General features: G+C 39.7%; 1 protein-coding gene across 1 annotated transcript in view; it reads right to left on the bottom strand.

The window, feature by feature from the left end:
- Positions 1 to 538: 538 nt before the first annotated feature.
- The window catches only part of angpt4 (angiopoietin 4), a 42,431-nt gene continuing 26,580 nt past the window's right edge, over positions 539 to 16,389 (bottom strand). Inside the window, exons 2-9 of the mRNA XM_038971427.1 lie at positions 12,775 to 12,930; positions 11,200 to 11,321; positions 8,038 to 8,270; positions 6,869 to 6,981; positions 6,578 to 6,679; positions 6,117 to 6,283; positions 4,336 to 4,466; positions 539 to 1,665 (exon numbers count right to left, since the gene is read on the bottom strand). Coding sequence (XP_038827355.1) covers positions 1,505 to 1,665; positions 4,336 to 4,466; positions 6,117 to 6,283; positions 6,578 to 6,679; positions 6,869 to 6,981; positions 8,038 to 8,270; positions 11,200 to 11,321; positions 12,775 to 12,930 — 1,185 coding nt within the window. The 3' untranslated portion in view covers positions 539 to 1,504. The remainder of the gene's footprint in view (positions 1,666 to 4,335; positions 4,467 to 6,116; positions 6,284 to 6,577; positions 6,680 to 6,868; positions 6,982 to 8,037; positions 8,271 to 11,199; positions 11,322 to 12,774; positions 12,931 to 16,389) is intronic.

Genomic DNA, 16,389 nt, shown 5'->3' with positions numbered 1-16,389 from the left:
GCCATGAGGTCGAAGGAATTGTCTGTAGAGCTCCGAGACAGGATTGTGTCAAGGCACAGATCTGGGGAAGGGTACCAAAAAATGTATGCAGCATTGAAGGTCCCCAAGAACACAGTGACCTCAATCATTCTTAAATGGAAGAAGTTTGGAACCACCAAGACTCTTCCTAGAGCTGGCCACCCAGCCAAACTGAGCAATCGGGGAAGAAGGGCCTTGGTCAGGGAGGTGATTAAGAACCCGATGGTCACTCTGACAGAGCTCCGGAGTTCCTCTGTGGAGATGTGAGAACCTTCCAGAAGGACAACGATCTCTGCAGCATTCCACCAATCAGGCCTTTATGGTAGAGTGGGCAGACGGAAGCCACTCCTCAGTAAAAGGCACATGACAGCCGGCTTGTAGTTTGCCAAAGGCAACTGAGACTCTCAGAACATGAGAAACAAGATTCTAGATGCTTTTTCCACTTGGAACTGGTAGGGTCGCTAAACTTTATTAATGGTTTCCTCATGCATAAATGTGGTTGAATTATTAGGGAATTAAGTCAAGGTCAGAATACAGAGTATCTGTAGACACACCTCCGCCACACCTCCATTTATTTCATCTCCACTCCAAACTAATAGTGGGTGAATAGCATTCTATACTCATGCTTAAATTCAAGGTCAGAATATGCATATAGAGAAAAGTACATAAAAAGGGAATTACGTTCCTTTTATGCACACTTAACTCATGTGTGACTGTAGAGATATCCTTAATAGAAAAAACAAGCTTAGAGAAATATTAACAGATTCACACGAAATGGCAGAGCAATGAACCCAAACTTTAAACATACAATCCAGTTAGGCAAAACAATTAAGTCAAAGTTTAGATCACATTTACAGTACGCAAATACAATTTTGCAAAAAAAAGTAGGAACGTTGAAATATTTCATAAGCAGGCCTCACAGTATGATCTGTCCATATCACATCTTGTCAATCATAAAATATTCTGGCACATTCTGGCCAAAATGTCCTCCATTTCTTTGTCTTGGTGTCTTTATCTGTGGTTTATTTAAAATAGTCCTCTTGGCTCATGGATATGAAACATTCCTATATATTCATTTGACATTGTCTTGATGATGACGGCTTCAGAATGTTCTGGAATAAACACTGAGGGTGTGAGGGAGCTGTGTAGATGTGTATTTTTGACATCACTAGTACATTGTGGTAAAGCAAGACATCAGAGGACTGCGAATCTGGCACATTATAGTATATATTAAAAAGAGCTGAGGCCAGATCTACACTGCATAAAGATGCCAAGTGATGGAGACTATCAGTCTGGTCTCTTCTGCTGACTCCCAACGTTTTCGCTTGTACTAAATAACACCCAGTCATCCAGTGACTGATTGATTGTTTATTATTAAAAACGTACATTTACACCTGTTTGTCTTTGTCCTGGAGACAATGAGGCAAAGAAATGTCTGTCCCTTTCCCATTCACAGCCCTTCTCCTCTCCAAATGACTGTCCGGTCTTAGAAGTCGGATGGTCGGATCATCATGGCTGTCGAACTAAGTGAATAACTCGGTCCCCGAAAGTGATGCCACTTTATGCCGTTTAGCTTGCGGATGTTGTGGCCCACTGTGTAGTAAATGCCATTGAGGTTGGACAGGCCACAAGCGTCAAACCACCAACCTAAAGAACAGAAAGAGTGGTTGGGTTATAGCAGGATGGACTCAGGGAGATATGTCTTTGTGTTAGCAAAATGGTTACAGCAATTAAAGTGAAACCGACACTTGTGAACAGCTTGCCACACAGTCCTTAAGCCTCAATTAAGATTTTTTTCCCCCTTTTCCAACCAAATTCTTTCTCTCTCACCAAATGTGGTGTTTTGACTCATGGTAGTGGTGTGCTAACCTGCTGTGCATACGGTTCTTATTCCATTTCAAAGCAAACATGGATCCTGTTATGAGAACCACACTCACGCCTCAGAGAGATACTGCAAATTCATCTCTGATTAATCTAATATCACTTCACTGCTGTTTGCTTTGGCTGGCATGTGTCAAGAGGTTGTATCCATAAGTGGTTTGATTATGGATGACTATAGTTTCAAACATTTTAAAAGGGGTTCCAGCTGTGCTGGAGCAATTAACTTAAACAACTTTCAGAATCAATCAAAGTTCAAGTATTAAAAAGCTATTTATCTTGGAGTTTGTATGACTGAGGCGGGATGTGTTTTACATAGCACTTAAGAGATAGGAGCTGGAATGCTTGTATCTGGTGAAGATCACAGAAATTGCGTTAATGCCTTGTCTTGTTGTCTTTAGCTCTGGGCCTAGAGTCAAGACCCACTGGGCAAAAACTGATTTAATTAACGTTGTTTCCATATCATTAAAACCAAAAAATGTATATGGGATGACGTTGAATCAACGTGGAAAACTGATTGGATTTGCAATAATTCATCAACGTAAGAGAACTTCTGATTTTTTTCACCCAACTTTAAACCTAAATCCAACGACAGGGTGAACTTTTTGGTTGATTTCACATTGAATTGAAATTAGTTGACAACTCAACCCAAAGTAAATTAAAACTAGAAGTTAAAATGACGTCTGTGCCCAGTGGGGAGTCAAGAAGAGAGTAAGCCATTCAGATTGAAACTGCTGTATGGAGTACAATGAGTTTATCAGGGTGTTACACAAAAAGCACAGGAATCTCAGAGTAAAATAAAATGATCTGTGACCCTTTAAATCAGTATTTGACCAATACTATAGTACCACAAACAAACTAATAATTATATACAAACATGTAGACCTGAAAAACATATTTTTAGTATGTAGGGATTTACAGTGGGTCCGAAATGATTGACAGCCTTGATAAAGATGACGCCTTAATAAAGATGAGCAAGAATTACTGTATAAAATAAATAATTCAAATACTGAGCTACAGTATATTGTACGCTCAATAAAATTGGGAAATATATTATTTTATACTAACTAATACAATTGCTCCGAAAAATAGATTTTGTTTAAGTAAAAAATATATATATACAAAAAATGTAGGGGTTAAAATGAACATCCCTGTTTTAATAACTTTCAATAACTATCCTGGCGAGGATAACGGCACTTAGCCTTTTTCTAAAATGTTTTATGAGATTGGAGGACATATTGGGCCAAAAGAGCTCTGTTTTCATGCCATCTTACAGTAGCACCGGTTCCAATCCAAGTGCCAATGCCGTTTAGCAAACTCCAGCCGTTTACATTTGTTGAATAACATGAAAATAAAGCTCTTTGGCCATGCACACAAGTGGTTGGTTTTGGTGTCGAAAGGAGGAATCATATGCAGAAAAGAACCACATACCTACTGTAAAATATGGTGATGGATTTTTGATGTTATGGGGCTATTTTGCTTCCACTGATCCTTGGGCCCTTGTTAAGGTCAACAGCATCATGAACTTTAAAAAACCTGGTTACCTCTGCCAGGAGGCTGAAACTTGGCCGCAAGTGGATCTATCAGCAAGACAATAACCCCAAGCACATATCAAAATCCACAAAGAAATGGTTAATTGACAACAAAATCAACATTTTGCATGTCTCCGGACTTGAAAGCCATTGAAAACCTGTGGTTTGAATTGAAGAGGGCAGTCCATAAGCACAGACAAAGAAATATCAAGGATCTGGAATGATTCTGTATGGAGGCATAGTCTAATATCACTCCAAACGTGTTCTCCAATATCATAAAACATTTTATAAAAAGGCTCACTGCCATTAGCTGGTGAGGTATTGAAAATAGGGGTGTTGATAATTTTGTCCACAGTTTTTGAGAAGAAAAAAATAATCCTTGGTAAACAAAATCAATTTTTATGAGCAATTGAATTAGTATAAAATAATATAATTGTAATGTTTTGGAAATACAATATAGCTCAGTATTTCTATTATTTATTATACACTGTCATTTTTGCTAATCTTTATGATGGGTGTCAATACTTTCAGAGCCCACTGTATATGTCACACCAAGGTACTTAACAATTAAAACAACTGATTAACTTTACTTGAGCTTATACTGTGTTTTTCTTGTCATAACACTGCTGCAAGGTCAACATAATACATGTCACAACACGTCATAAAAAACTGATGGCATGTTATGACATGTTGACACCCACGTAATTTGATGAAAACAAAAACATTATATATTTATGTCATGACTTGAAAGGCATTAGCTATGTTATTAATTTACCAGAGTTAGAAGTCATACTAGCAGCATGCCTCAAGTCAGCTAGCTGTAAGAAAAGGGGTTACTGCTTGTATGTCACTTTCACATAACATAATGCCCTAAATTCCCTCATGGAGGAGAAGTTTTAACCCTTACCCCCAGTCAGCATGAGGGCACACTTGCACAGGCAGTTGTCGTTGTCGGCGTCGCGGGTGCTGAAGCTGGTGCCATGCGATACCAGGCTGCTCTGCTCTCCTGCTGTTCCACTGTAGCCCCACAGGAACAGCCTGCAGATGGGAAAGTCAGCTTGACTGGGACTGATGGATTTCTGATGCCAAAATCACATTTTGAATTCATTCCATACAAGAAAATAGCTATGAGATAATATTGTGAGGAAAGTTGAAGCTGTAGACTTTTTTTCAAAGTAATTTTACATGGCTTTCAGATATACAATAAGCACTGTATTATTGTCCTTGTAATGGAAAGGCGATATATGATTAATAACAACATTGATATTTATTCCTATATCATTGGATCCAGGATTATTCATGTGCAATGAGTTTTGTTGTGGTGACAAAGACATAGTAAACTTGAACTGTGTACATATTTGCATAGTTCTTGCCAGAAATCCTGTGACTGTTCCCCATTTCTATACTGGCAGCCTAGCTCTAGCTTATATGCTTTATTTGTTGTGGTCCTTTGAGTCAGATAAAGAAATGACCACATCGACATTGTGACTCAGTGTTACTCGTGGTTCAGGCATTTGTCACCACACACCTCATCACAAACTCCTGACCTTGAACAAAGTGAAGCAGACAAACTTCAAGGCTTTGCTTGCCACTTCCCACACACTTCGCCTGTCAGCCAGCCAGATCAAGTCCCTACGATCCGTCTCGTACGACCATAGCCTTAGGAAGTAGTTTGGGAGTGGGAGGTCATGCCATTTCTTTCCGGGGATGCAGGAGAAAAAAATGCCTGCACTGAAGAAGTCTAAATCTGAAGAAGTCTATATTGGTCCGCTAATACAGGACTACTAAAGGCATAGTACACTACTTTTGTAAAAACATTTAAACCAAATGTATTTGAGTGTTTACTTGTGGAATATAAAAACCCTAGCATTGAAAGCCCCACGTTGGGCACTACCTTTGGGGCTCCTGAGTGGCGCAGCAGTCTAAGGCACTGCATCTCAGTGCTTGAGGCATCACCACAGACACCCTGGTTCAATTACAGGCTGTATCACAACCGGCCATGATTGGGAGTCCCATAGGGCGGCGCACAATTGGCCCAGTGTCGTCCGGGTTTTGCCAGTGTAGGCTGTCATTGTAAATAAGAATTTGTCCTTAACTGACTTGCCTAGTTAAATACCATCTGAGCCACATCCTCAAAAACCACTTGATGTCTCAATGTACTCAATTACTGTAGTGTGCATAGTTTTTCTTCATGGTGATGGAAAGTCTACGGGTACAAACCTAGATGACCAGCCTATGTACAACACAGTAATGTACATTTACATGAAGTCGTTTGTAAGGATGGTAAATTAATACTGCACAAAAGTGGTTGTTTTCCATGTTATTTGATCAAGAAAAATATTTAATTTGATGTGGATGTTTTGTGTCTATGCCCATAACTTTTCACCTTTTGATGTGTTTGAGGACAGGGTGTTGTTATTTCTGTATTCCATTAGAATTACAATTGCAGAGCAAGGGACAGGGCAACAACTTTTACAATTCCAACTATTGAATCCTGCAAGATACTGTTCTATCGGTCTGCTAATACTAGTAAAGGCCAAGTGCACTACTTATGTGAAAAAATTATATTATCTTTAATTGTTATATATTTTTTGATAAATATTGCTGTGTTCAGCCATGAAAAATATGTTTAGAAAGAGCTACGTTTTCCATATGGACATGGTGAAGTCATAAGGTAGAGTACTGTACCTGTATTGTTGTTTCTCACTGGCCAGTTGGAACTTGTCGTAGTGGGAGTAGGGTGTGTTCCCCTCCCAGTCTCTCAGCTCCACTCTCAGGGCATACTGGGTCTGACTGGTCATCTGAAACGCCAGCTCATTCCCAAGCCAGTGCTCTCCCGCAGGGTCCCCAAAACCCTACAGACAAACATCGGATGATCACACCATTACACAAGGGCATCTTACATCTATATTTTAAGTTCAAGTAGTCCATGTTTGATGCTTTGTCAGCTCTTGGCATCTGAACTGGTCTGCCAATGGATGAATAGGTGTCCAAGCTGTCCAATGGATGAATGGGAAAACATTTTACACAGGGACAAGAACATTATTCTCAGCACCTGCACAACAAATCTAACACAGGTAGGTACAGTACAGTAACATCCCTAACGTCAGCTGTGAATTCCAAAGTTGGAGGATGTCAGGAGTACCCACCATTTTGTATTCCTTCCATGTTCTCTGGAAGTCCACACTGCCGTTGACCCTGCGCTGGAACAATGTCCAGCCTCCACCACTAGTCTCCATGTCACAAAACACCTGGTGAAACAATAACTAAAATCTAGTCATTGCACTCAGCAACGACAGAGGCACCACTCAAAAAACTTTGATCTATCAGCTGCACTTGGAAAAACTTGACAAGAGAAACTTGACAACTTAAGAGTTGGATTGAAACATGCAGTATACTCAGGATGGATCGCGAGGATGATGACAGTGTTATTTATTCACCTGGGTGGGTTCTGTCATGTTACTGATGTATATGTAGTAGACTCCACTGATGTTGTGTCCTGCTTTATAGGCTTCTGCACAATCACAAAACCTCTGGTCTCTCAGCAATTTCCCTGCACACACACACACACACACACACACACACACACACACACACACACACACACACACACACACACACACACACATTTTGAAACAAAGCCACAAGTAAGTGTTTTGTTTAAAATCTACAAAGGGTAGACAACCATCTTATGACAATAATTGAAAGCAGTCTCATTTGAGTTGGGAATGTCTTCAGAAACAGATGCTGACATGTCCTACTCAGGCAAGATGTTGATTGGGAAGTTCAAATGGGAGTTATCAAAGTGTGTGGTTCTGAAGCATGTGAAGTGAATCCAAGACTTGACTCAACACGGCCAAAAACATCATGAAGACAGCTCCCAACCACCTCTCTCTCTATCTCCTTCTCTCGTTCTCTGTATCATTAACGACTGGATGTCATTAAGACCGCACAATTTTCCAGAATGTTAGTTTCATCTGAATTTATGAATGTGCAATGGTCCCCAAACTTGTACACATTGTGGCCCACCCAAAGTCTTTACATTTTCATGTTGACCCATCAAACAAACAAGCCACGTCTTTAGCTCCAACCCAGCCTTAAGCTGTGACTCTAGAGAGGAACTGGCTCGGATCCATCAGTGGATTCTATTTCCCCAGAAGGGACGTAGGTGTTGATGTTTGATAATGTTTGATCTTTTCATTGCCGTGAAAGTGTGCACTAATGGTGGTTTACAGCATGTCTACTGACTGTCCGTCTGTAGACAGTTGTCACAATGACATTATGAACATTCTATCTATCTGGAGTTAGACACTGGAGTGTACTGGATTTGAATTGACACTTCAACAGAGTGCCGGAGTCTGGTTGAGTTATAACACTCGACTCCCGGACCACCGCTGCAATGTGGTTTGAGCCTTGGTTCGGTCGTTGTCTGTGGCCTTCCTTCCCGTCATTCCTGATTTATTGTCTGTTCCCCTAACTTCATACTGTTCTGTCGAAAAACCAATTAAAACAACAAAAGGTTGTTCGACTCTGATCTCTTCAGCCGAGTGTGGACTTATCAGAAAGCAACTGCATTTGACAAAACCTGAGCTTCTGAATGTGTTCCTACCTGTACCGGTAGACACCATGTTGATGAGCGTGTGAACCGACTCCATGAGCTGCTGATGCTGCCTTTGCAGGGCTGAGTTGTTGGTGCTGGCCACCCTCAGCTGTCTCTCTAGAGCCTCGATGGCTGTCATCTGGGTCCTCACCAATCCTTGTAGCCTATTCTTCTCCTCCCTCATGTCCTCCAGCTCGTCCCGCTGCTGTGACTCCAACACCTGCACCTTGTTCTCCAAATGACTGAGAAGATAGTTGAAAAGTATATTTCGTAGTATTTTGATTATCAAGCCTTCTTTTGTCGCTTGTTCTCTAAATTGCTCAGCAAAAGGGGCCGGGGGATTATTTGGATAGTCCATCTGTAGATGCTCTACAAACTATCAGCAACATGTGAACTGCATGTCTATTGACTTTCAATGATATACTATGTGCTTTGATAAAGCATTCTACCTCCCTACTGTACCTGCCCTACGTTGATTAATCATTAATCTACAGTTTTGGTGTAAACTTGAACCCTTGCTTTACCAGAATAACCACATTTAAGGTGATAATCACAATGATAGAATAACAAATTGTCACGCCCTGATCTTAGAAATCCTTATATATTCTCTATGTTTGGTTAGGTCAGGGTGTGACTCGGGTGGGAAAGTCTATGTTTTCTATTTCTTTGTTTTTGGCCGAGTGTGGTTCCCAATCAGAGGCAGTCTATCTGATTGGGGATCATATATAAGTTGTCATTTTCCTTTTGGGTTTTGTGGGATCTTGTTTTCTGTTTAGTGTCTGTGCCTGACAGAACTGTTCACTTTTGTTTTTTTGTCTTTGTTATTTTGTTTTGGTGTCATCAATAAAAAGACGATGTAGGCCTACCACGCTGCGCCTTGGTCCACTCTTCATTCTACACACGAGAGCCGTTACACAAATAAGTATTTGAACAGGCCCCGTAGTCTCTTGACAACCAAGCTAACTAATTAACTTTCACTGCTTCCATCTGTAAGTAACTCCAAAAAAACACTAACCATCGAGTAGATAAACCCATGCTCTAGGGTCGTAGCTGAAAATAGATGTGGACTCTGGTTGACTAAACATTGAAACAAGCTAAATGTATGTAACTTGATGAGAGGATAGCAAAGTGAAGATAGCACTAGATGAACAACACTGCAACTGAATGTTTGGCCAAAGCACACATCTGGTGATTCTAAATTTAGCTCAAAGAGTGGATGAAACAGTGTATGTCAGAGGTTTTATAAAGATGTAACCTGCTTCAACTACATCTTTCACAACTGCTGTTGGAGTGAAACAAGGCTGACCTTGAATTGTGCTTCTAAAACAACATATTTACATGGGCAGGTTGTTACGTCCTGAGCTGTTTCACCTGTCTTTGTGCTTGTTTCCACCCCCCTCCAGGTGTCGCCCATCTTCCCCATAATTCCCTGTGTATTTATACCTGTGTTCTCTGTTTGTCTGTTGCCAGTTTGTTTTGTTCGTAGAACCTACCAGCGTTTTGTTCCCCTGTTCCTTGCTCCTGTTTTCTAGTTTCCCGTTTCTGACCGTTCTGCCTGCCCTGACCCTGAGCCTGCCTGTCGTCCTCTACATTTGCCACACTACTCTGGATTACTGACCTCTGCCTGACCTGACCTGTCGTTTGCCTGCCCCTGTTTAAATAATAAACTTTTGTTTCTTCAACACTGTCTGCACCTGGGTCATACCTTAAAATGTGATACAGGCATAATGTAACTAAATGCATAGCTCTGTAAACCTGTTGACATTCATACATAGACATCACATTGACGTTACACATACTGTATATGAAAATATCTCAAACAGGGGTAAGATCCTAGCAGGGTAATTATGAGTTTGGTTGAAACTGCACACAGATATTATTGTTGTAATCCCTACATGTAACAATTTGTACATTCACTGTAATTACACCGGAACAATGTAAAAATGATGTAAATACCAAAAACCATGTAAATATTAGTTATAGCAACACTAAGTGACTTGGGCATTCAAAACCCTTACATTGGCACAGTGAGATCTGAGTTGAGGTACCCATTGTATCATTATCCTATACCGCATACCATATGAGTGATTTCATAGCTTTACAGTAGTGGATGTCAGAGCCAAACTAAATTTGTGCAAAATTATAAATTCAACATGCTGACCATTGCAAAGCAACATAAATTGTGAAAATTATGATTATTCCTAATGCAAATTTATGAGCAGTGAATTATTTTTATGTTGCTGTGGCCTGCTGCTGTTGATTATGGGCACCAGTTCAGTTGTAATGGTGATCAAGAAGCTGAGAAAGGATCCCCTTATAGTCAATTTCCGTAGGATGTAGTGGCCCATTATATTTGTCTACAGTACCCCATATGGACTGCGGTGTACCCAAAACAGAGTGCAAAACAAGATTCAGCTGTGAGCCCCATGTTCTCATTTAAGACAAATTACATCAGTCTATCTGTTACATCCAGAACTTTTATGGGAAATCTATCTGTCACATTTCTCAATGAAAACTGTACCCAACTACCTCATCCCCATATTGTTATTTATTTTTTTGCTCCTTTGCACCCCAGTATCTCTACTTGCACATCATCATCTATACATCTATCACTTCAGTGTTAATGCTAACTTGTAATTATTTCGCCACTATGGCCTATTTATTGCCTTACCACCCTAACCTTACTACATTTACACACACTGTACATAGATTTTTCTCATGTGTATTTGACTGTACGTTTATCCCATGTGTAACTCTGTGTTTTTGTTTTTGTCACACTGCTTTGCTTTATCTTGGCCAGGTCGCAGTTGTAAATGAGAACTTGTTCTCAACTGGCCTACCTGGTTAAATAAAGGTGAAATAAAAAAAAATTCTAATAGTTTTGCCAGGGGTTTACTTTTGAGAGTTTTGTTTATATTGTAGTTATTAAGCATTTTTTCGAATTTCTCATTACATACATTTTGCTGCAACGTCCACTGTCCAAGATTCCTCAGTACAGGAATAATGTTATGGTTTCAAATATGGTTCTTTGCACTGATATGTCTTTTCAACATACATTATTTTCAGCTCAAAGCTGCAGAAATATGTAACAGCTATTTCAGTTGAGATTGTACCACATGTCTTAATGAGGAAATATCAAACTTATGCAGATATCAAAATGTTATACTCTACCTGTTCTTGTCTTGCAGTTTAGTGATTTTAGAAGTCTGTACCAATAATTCCTTTTCCAGTTTGTTTGTAGATAATGAGTTCTCCAACAACTTGATCTCAATTCTTGATGTCTGGTTCATAACCTACACATAATGACAATAAATGGTAACACTTTACTTAGAGTGGTGATATGTAGCATTCATAAAGCCTCGTCTCACTGCATCGTCAATTATTTCCAAGGTAATGTACAGAACGTCATCCTTTATCATCCTTAATGATTACTATGTCACCAAACGTGTTACCAAATAAACAGATTCCACCAACTTGTGAGCAATGTTTAAAAAAATTACATTCCACAGTTTTATTCTGTTGACCAGAGAGACAAAATAGCATTATGAGGCTATGCAGAACTTTTACCTCTGATGGTGTTCTTGAGCCAAAAGGGGTCCTATAATTGGACAGAAATATTTACCAGAAATGACCTTATTGGACAGAGAGCGGTAATCTTCCCTAAACAAATGAGCAAACATTTTGCCTAAAACTAAGGATTGGTGTGGTTTCATGAGATAATAAATTGATTTATATTATACTGAACTAAAATATAAACGCAACATGCAACAATTTCAAAGATTTTACTGCGTTACAGTTCATATGATAAATCAATCAATTGAAATAAATTAATTAGAACCCAATCTATGGATTTCGCATTGACTGGAAATACAGATATGCATCTGCTCACAGATACCTTCACAATGGGTCTCAGGATTTCGTAACGGTATTTTTGTGCATTCAAATTGCCATCAATAAAATGCAATTGTGTTCATTGTCCGTAGCTTATGCCCGCCTGCCTGCCTGCCCATACCATAACCCCACCATGTGGCACTCTGTTCACAACGTTGACATCAGCAAACCGCTCTCCCACACGACGCCATAAACAAGATCTGTTGTTGTGAGGCCGGTTGGATGTACTGCAAAATTCTCTAAAACAATGTTTGGTAGAGAAATTAATATTAAATTATCTGGCAATAGCTCTGGTGGAAATTCCTGCAGTCAGCATGCCAATCTGTGGCAACGTGTTGTGTGACAAAATCGCACATCTTAGAGCCTTTTATTGTCTTTTATTAGCCTTTTATTGTCCCCAGCACAAGGTGCACCTGTGTAATGATCATGCAGTTTAATCAGCTTCTTGATATGCCCCACCTGTCAGGTGGATGGATTATCTTGGCAAAGGAGAAATGCTTATTAACAGGGATGTAAACAAATTTGTGCACAACATTTTAGAGAAATAAACTTTGTGTGTATCAAACATTTCTGGGATCTTTTATTTCAGCTCATGAAATATGGGACCAACACTTTACATGTTGTGTTTATATTTTTGTGTAGTGTATATCATTTGAACCAAACAGCAGACATTCAAGCCTAATATTAACGTCTATTAGCAACTTAAGTTCCATAGTGTGTCTCTTAGGATATATTTTTGTAGAGTATAAGTTTTTGTTTCATGCATATCCTCGTTGTTAATTCGTTTTATAGAACATCTCATTTAAGAAGCATCTTTGAGATTATGATCACATATAACTCAGATGTAGCCATTACCTTAGCCTCGACAGCGTTTAACTTGTGGGTCTGTTCTGCAGTCTGAGTCAACAGGTTAGTTCCGATTTCCAGCATGGTAGCAGTCTGGTTGTGTACTGCATGGTCTTGAATATGCCCCATCTCCATCTTGATGTTTTCCTGGATATACTTTTCTAGCTGCAGACACACAAAAACAAATGTTTAACTTCTAGAGCCCCAGGTTTTTGTATTCTACAGTAGATTCATTTCAGTTTACCTTCCAACCTTGTGCAGTAATTGTTCCATATTTTGGAGGGTAAGTATGGAAACAAATTATGCATAAATTAGGAAAAGGTTGTTGTGAAAAATGTATATTTTAAAATATTTTTTATCTCTCACATACAGTGACAGATGATCTGAAATCTCAACATTTCCAGTCATTGAGTTCAGTCAGAGTGGCACAAATTTCTACATTGCTTTAAATAACCACAATGCCTGAGCACCCCAGGGTGAGGACAGGCTGTTTGTTATAAGAGACATACTGCATCCCTCTTTGGAGTCATCCTATGACCTGGGCTCTTTGGGAACATGCACTGGTGCCAGCAAAGGTGCGGAGAAGTGGCCTCTAACTCAAACTCAGCACAAATAAATACTCGTTCCCCACGATATCAGAAAACACTGAGAAACAGAGGGAGCAGATACATTTATCTTAACTGTAACAAACACAGGAATCCCTGGGGTATATTTCTAATGTGGTCAGTAGAACATTAGAGTGATAGCGTTTTAAAGTTATTCACAGGCATCAGTGTGCCCTTGGTTTGTTGACAAGACAAAAACGACAAGAGGAAGTAGATGGAATATGGCCAATTTTCCTCGTCAAGGTTCCCTTGACACTCTAATTACTTTTGCAATGGCTAATAACTCCACCTGATTCAGCCATGGCAGGGACCGGAGGTTTAGTGGGGGGAAATTAATTGACATAAACAAGAAACAAAAAGGTCACGTTTTTTTGTTGGTTCCCCAAAGACACAGTGTGCTTTTACTGGTTAATTGACCCTTGCTTCCTGCCTTTGGATTAAAATTACACAAGACCTGCCCATAATATGAGTTTGGGAACACAGCTACACTTTCTAAGGGTCTGTTAAACTGCTGTTAATTTAAACCAGATGTCTCGTTCTTTCTGATCCTAGTACCTCGGAGTGACTGTGTGACCAAACAGCCCTAATAAAAAAGGGAACTGGCACTGATAAAGAACTAGGTACCAACTGCATAGAAGTGTGTCTGGAACTATTGCAGGGGAGTCATTTAAGCTAAACCTAGGGTATGGCAGTGTGACAGGGAATTTCCCTCCAAGGAATTGTAATAAAATTGAAGCTCATTTACTGCATTTCTACACAATTTAAAAACTTTGAGAACAGCAAAAACAAGCAAAATTGACTCCAGCCATTATCACCTTGTTGATGTAGCTTCATTCACCTCAGTCAATAGGGGACTTAACATTCTACAAACCCATGTCATACAAGAATTATCTGCTACGCACTAGCTCAGCATCTGCTCTGTTTTGAGAGAAGCTGCAGCTGAAGTTTCCTGCAGCTGAGTCGATGGGCTCTCCATAAAGCCAGCCAGCCAGCCATACAAACAGCCTTCCCTCCCGCTCCCAGGTGTTTGCATGGTCCTAAAGTCAGTGGTGCTAATACCGCTAAATTATATTTGTCTATTTATCAAGATTGTAATGATTTTAGTAGCCTATTTTAAACTGTTGGTGTTGCTAGGGTATGGTGACTGCCCTGCCACACCCAATTGACGACCCATATTTTATTAGCACTTACTTGTAACCTTCAAGCTGTTGTGAAGGCTGGTATCACATACAATAAATCTCCATCCCAGCATTAGTGAGACATTACAGGTCAATCATACACAGTCATACCAAATGGTCTCATTGCATGACAAGTGAACACATCAAGATGATCACTCAAAGAATGCACACATTAGTTGAAAATCACTGCCACACTGCCAAAAACCTGCATATTCAAAACGTCCAATTTAGCAAGTAAGTGAGTGGTTAGCGAATGGTTAGGGGTGGGTTAGGGATTAGTTAGTGATTTAGGGTAAAGCATGGAAACTAGTTAAGGTTAGGATTAGAGATAGGCCTAGATTAGATTTTTTTTAACCGTTAGGGTACATCAAAAAATGTAAACAGGCATGGATTCATACCACCATCACGCATACCTGGGTTCAAATAAAGAGTGTTTGCTCGAGCGTGTCTGGGGTGCCAGATGGGTGAGTTTGTACTTTTTTTGACTATTCGATTGGTTCCATTGTACAAGGCAAACTCAATCAAGCACAGGTAAAGTATTTTAAAGATTTCTAATACTATTTGAAGCCAGGTTTGTCGTGAACTGTGAAACACCGTTGTAAATACTCTCAGAATTAATTTGCTATAATTCATTGTATGATTATTACATTTGAAAAGACAATTCCTGAAATTGGGGACACAGGGTAACCGAAACAAAAGTTCTCCAACTTAAGACATTTTGCAATTGAGTCCAAAGCTAAAACACATACAGTGTCCTTGGCCAGTCGCACATGTTTCTCTGTAATCCCCCCAAATCCTTAATATCTTTGGGGTTTGCCTCTGTCTAGGTTGCTGCCTGAAGTCAACCACTCCACTCGGCTGAAAAATAACTTCCTGCTCCTGGGCTCTTGACTGCTTTCCAGTAGAACTATTAGTAGTAAAACCATTTTAATCCTCCATCACTTCACTCTCATATGACAAGCCCAAACAAGGACTGAAGCAATGGCCTGAGGTTCTGTTGCTAAATTCATTTCCAGTGGCATGGAGGAAGGCCTCCGTTAAACTAGGAAAGTTAGATAGATTTGAATAATTAATTTCCTAATAAAGATAAGAAAGTGTGGTAAGAAGGGGTTTCCTTAAACCTCAGATTAATTGGGATAAGAGTGGATATTCCAATAACTTGATTAAAAACTAATGTTGCATTATGTGTTCACTGGTATTCATGAAGACATGGTGGAATCGAGGGAAGTATTTTAGACACTTAGTCGTTAGAGTCATTCAAATTTCAGGTAGGCTGATTTGATTTTGTAGACTATGACTGTATCAATTTAAAATATATTAAAGCCTCCAGCTTTGACATTAAACCCCTTGTCTGCATCATCTAATTGCAATACCACACATTATACCTTCAGCTACAATGACATATTTTGTTATAAGTAATAAGCCCAGACAGCAAACGTCTGCGGGGCATATCTGGTTGTTTTGTGACACAAATGGGTCAGTGCACATCATATGGCTCAGATATTGTCTGAATGTGGGATATTCACACTTTCCTATGGGCCAGATCTGGCTTGAGGTAAGTGGCCCGAACAGCTTCCTGTAGTTGCTGGCCCACTTTTGGAATGAATGTGAGCTGCATTTATCTTGCTGGGAAAGTTCTGGCCTTTTCATGGCCAAGATCTGGTTTGGTTATAACTGTGAGCTTAAGCCATTGCATTAGTTTGTGGAGCTAACGCAACTATTCTGGTCTCAGGCAAGGTTACTCAACACGTTACAAGGACATCAATGGCAAAAGTGCATAAAGATGGCTGAATACAGATATGACGTCATTGTGTTAGCACTATGTGTTAAGACGATTGTTA

Source organism: Salvelinus namaycush, chromosome 2 (assembly GCF_016432855.1).
Source record: "Salvelinus namaycush isolate Seneca chromosome 2, SaNama_1.0, whole genome shotgun sequence".
NCBI lineage: Eukaryota > Metazoa > Chordata > Actinopteri > Salmoniformes > Salmonidae > Salvelinus > Salvelinus namaycush.
This window is presented reverse-complemented; position numbering and strand designations above follow the sequence as displayed.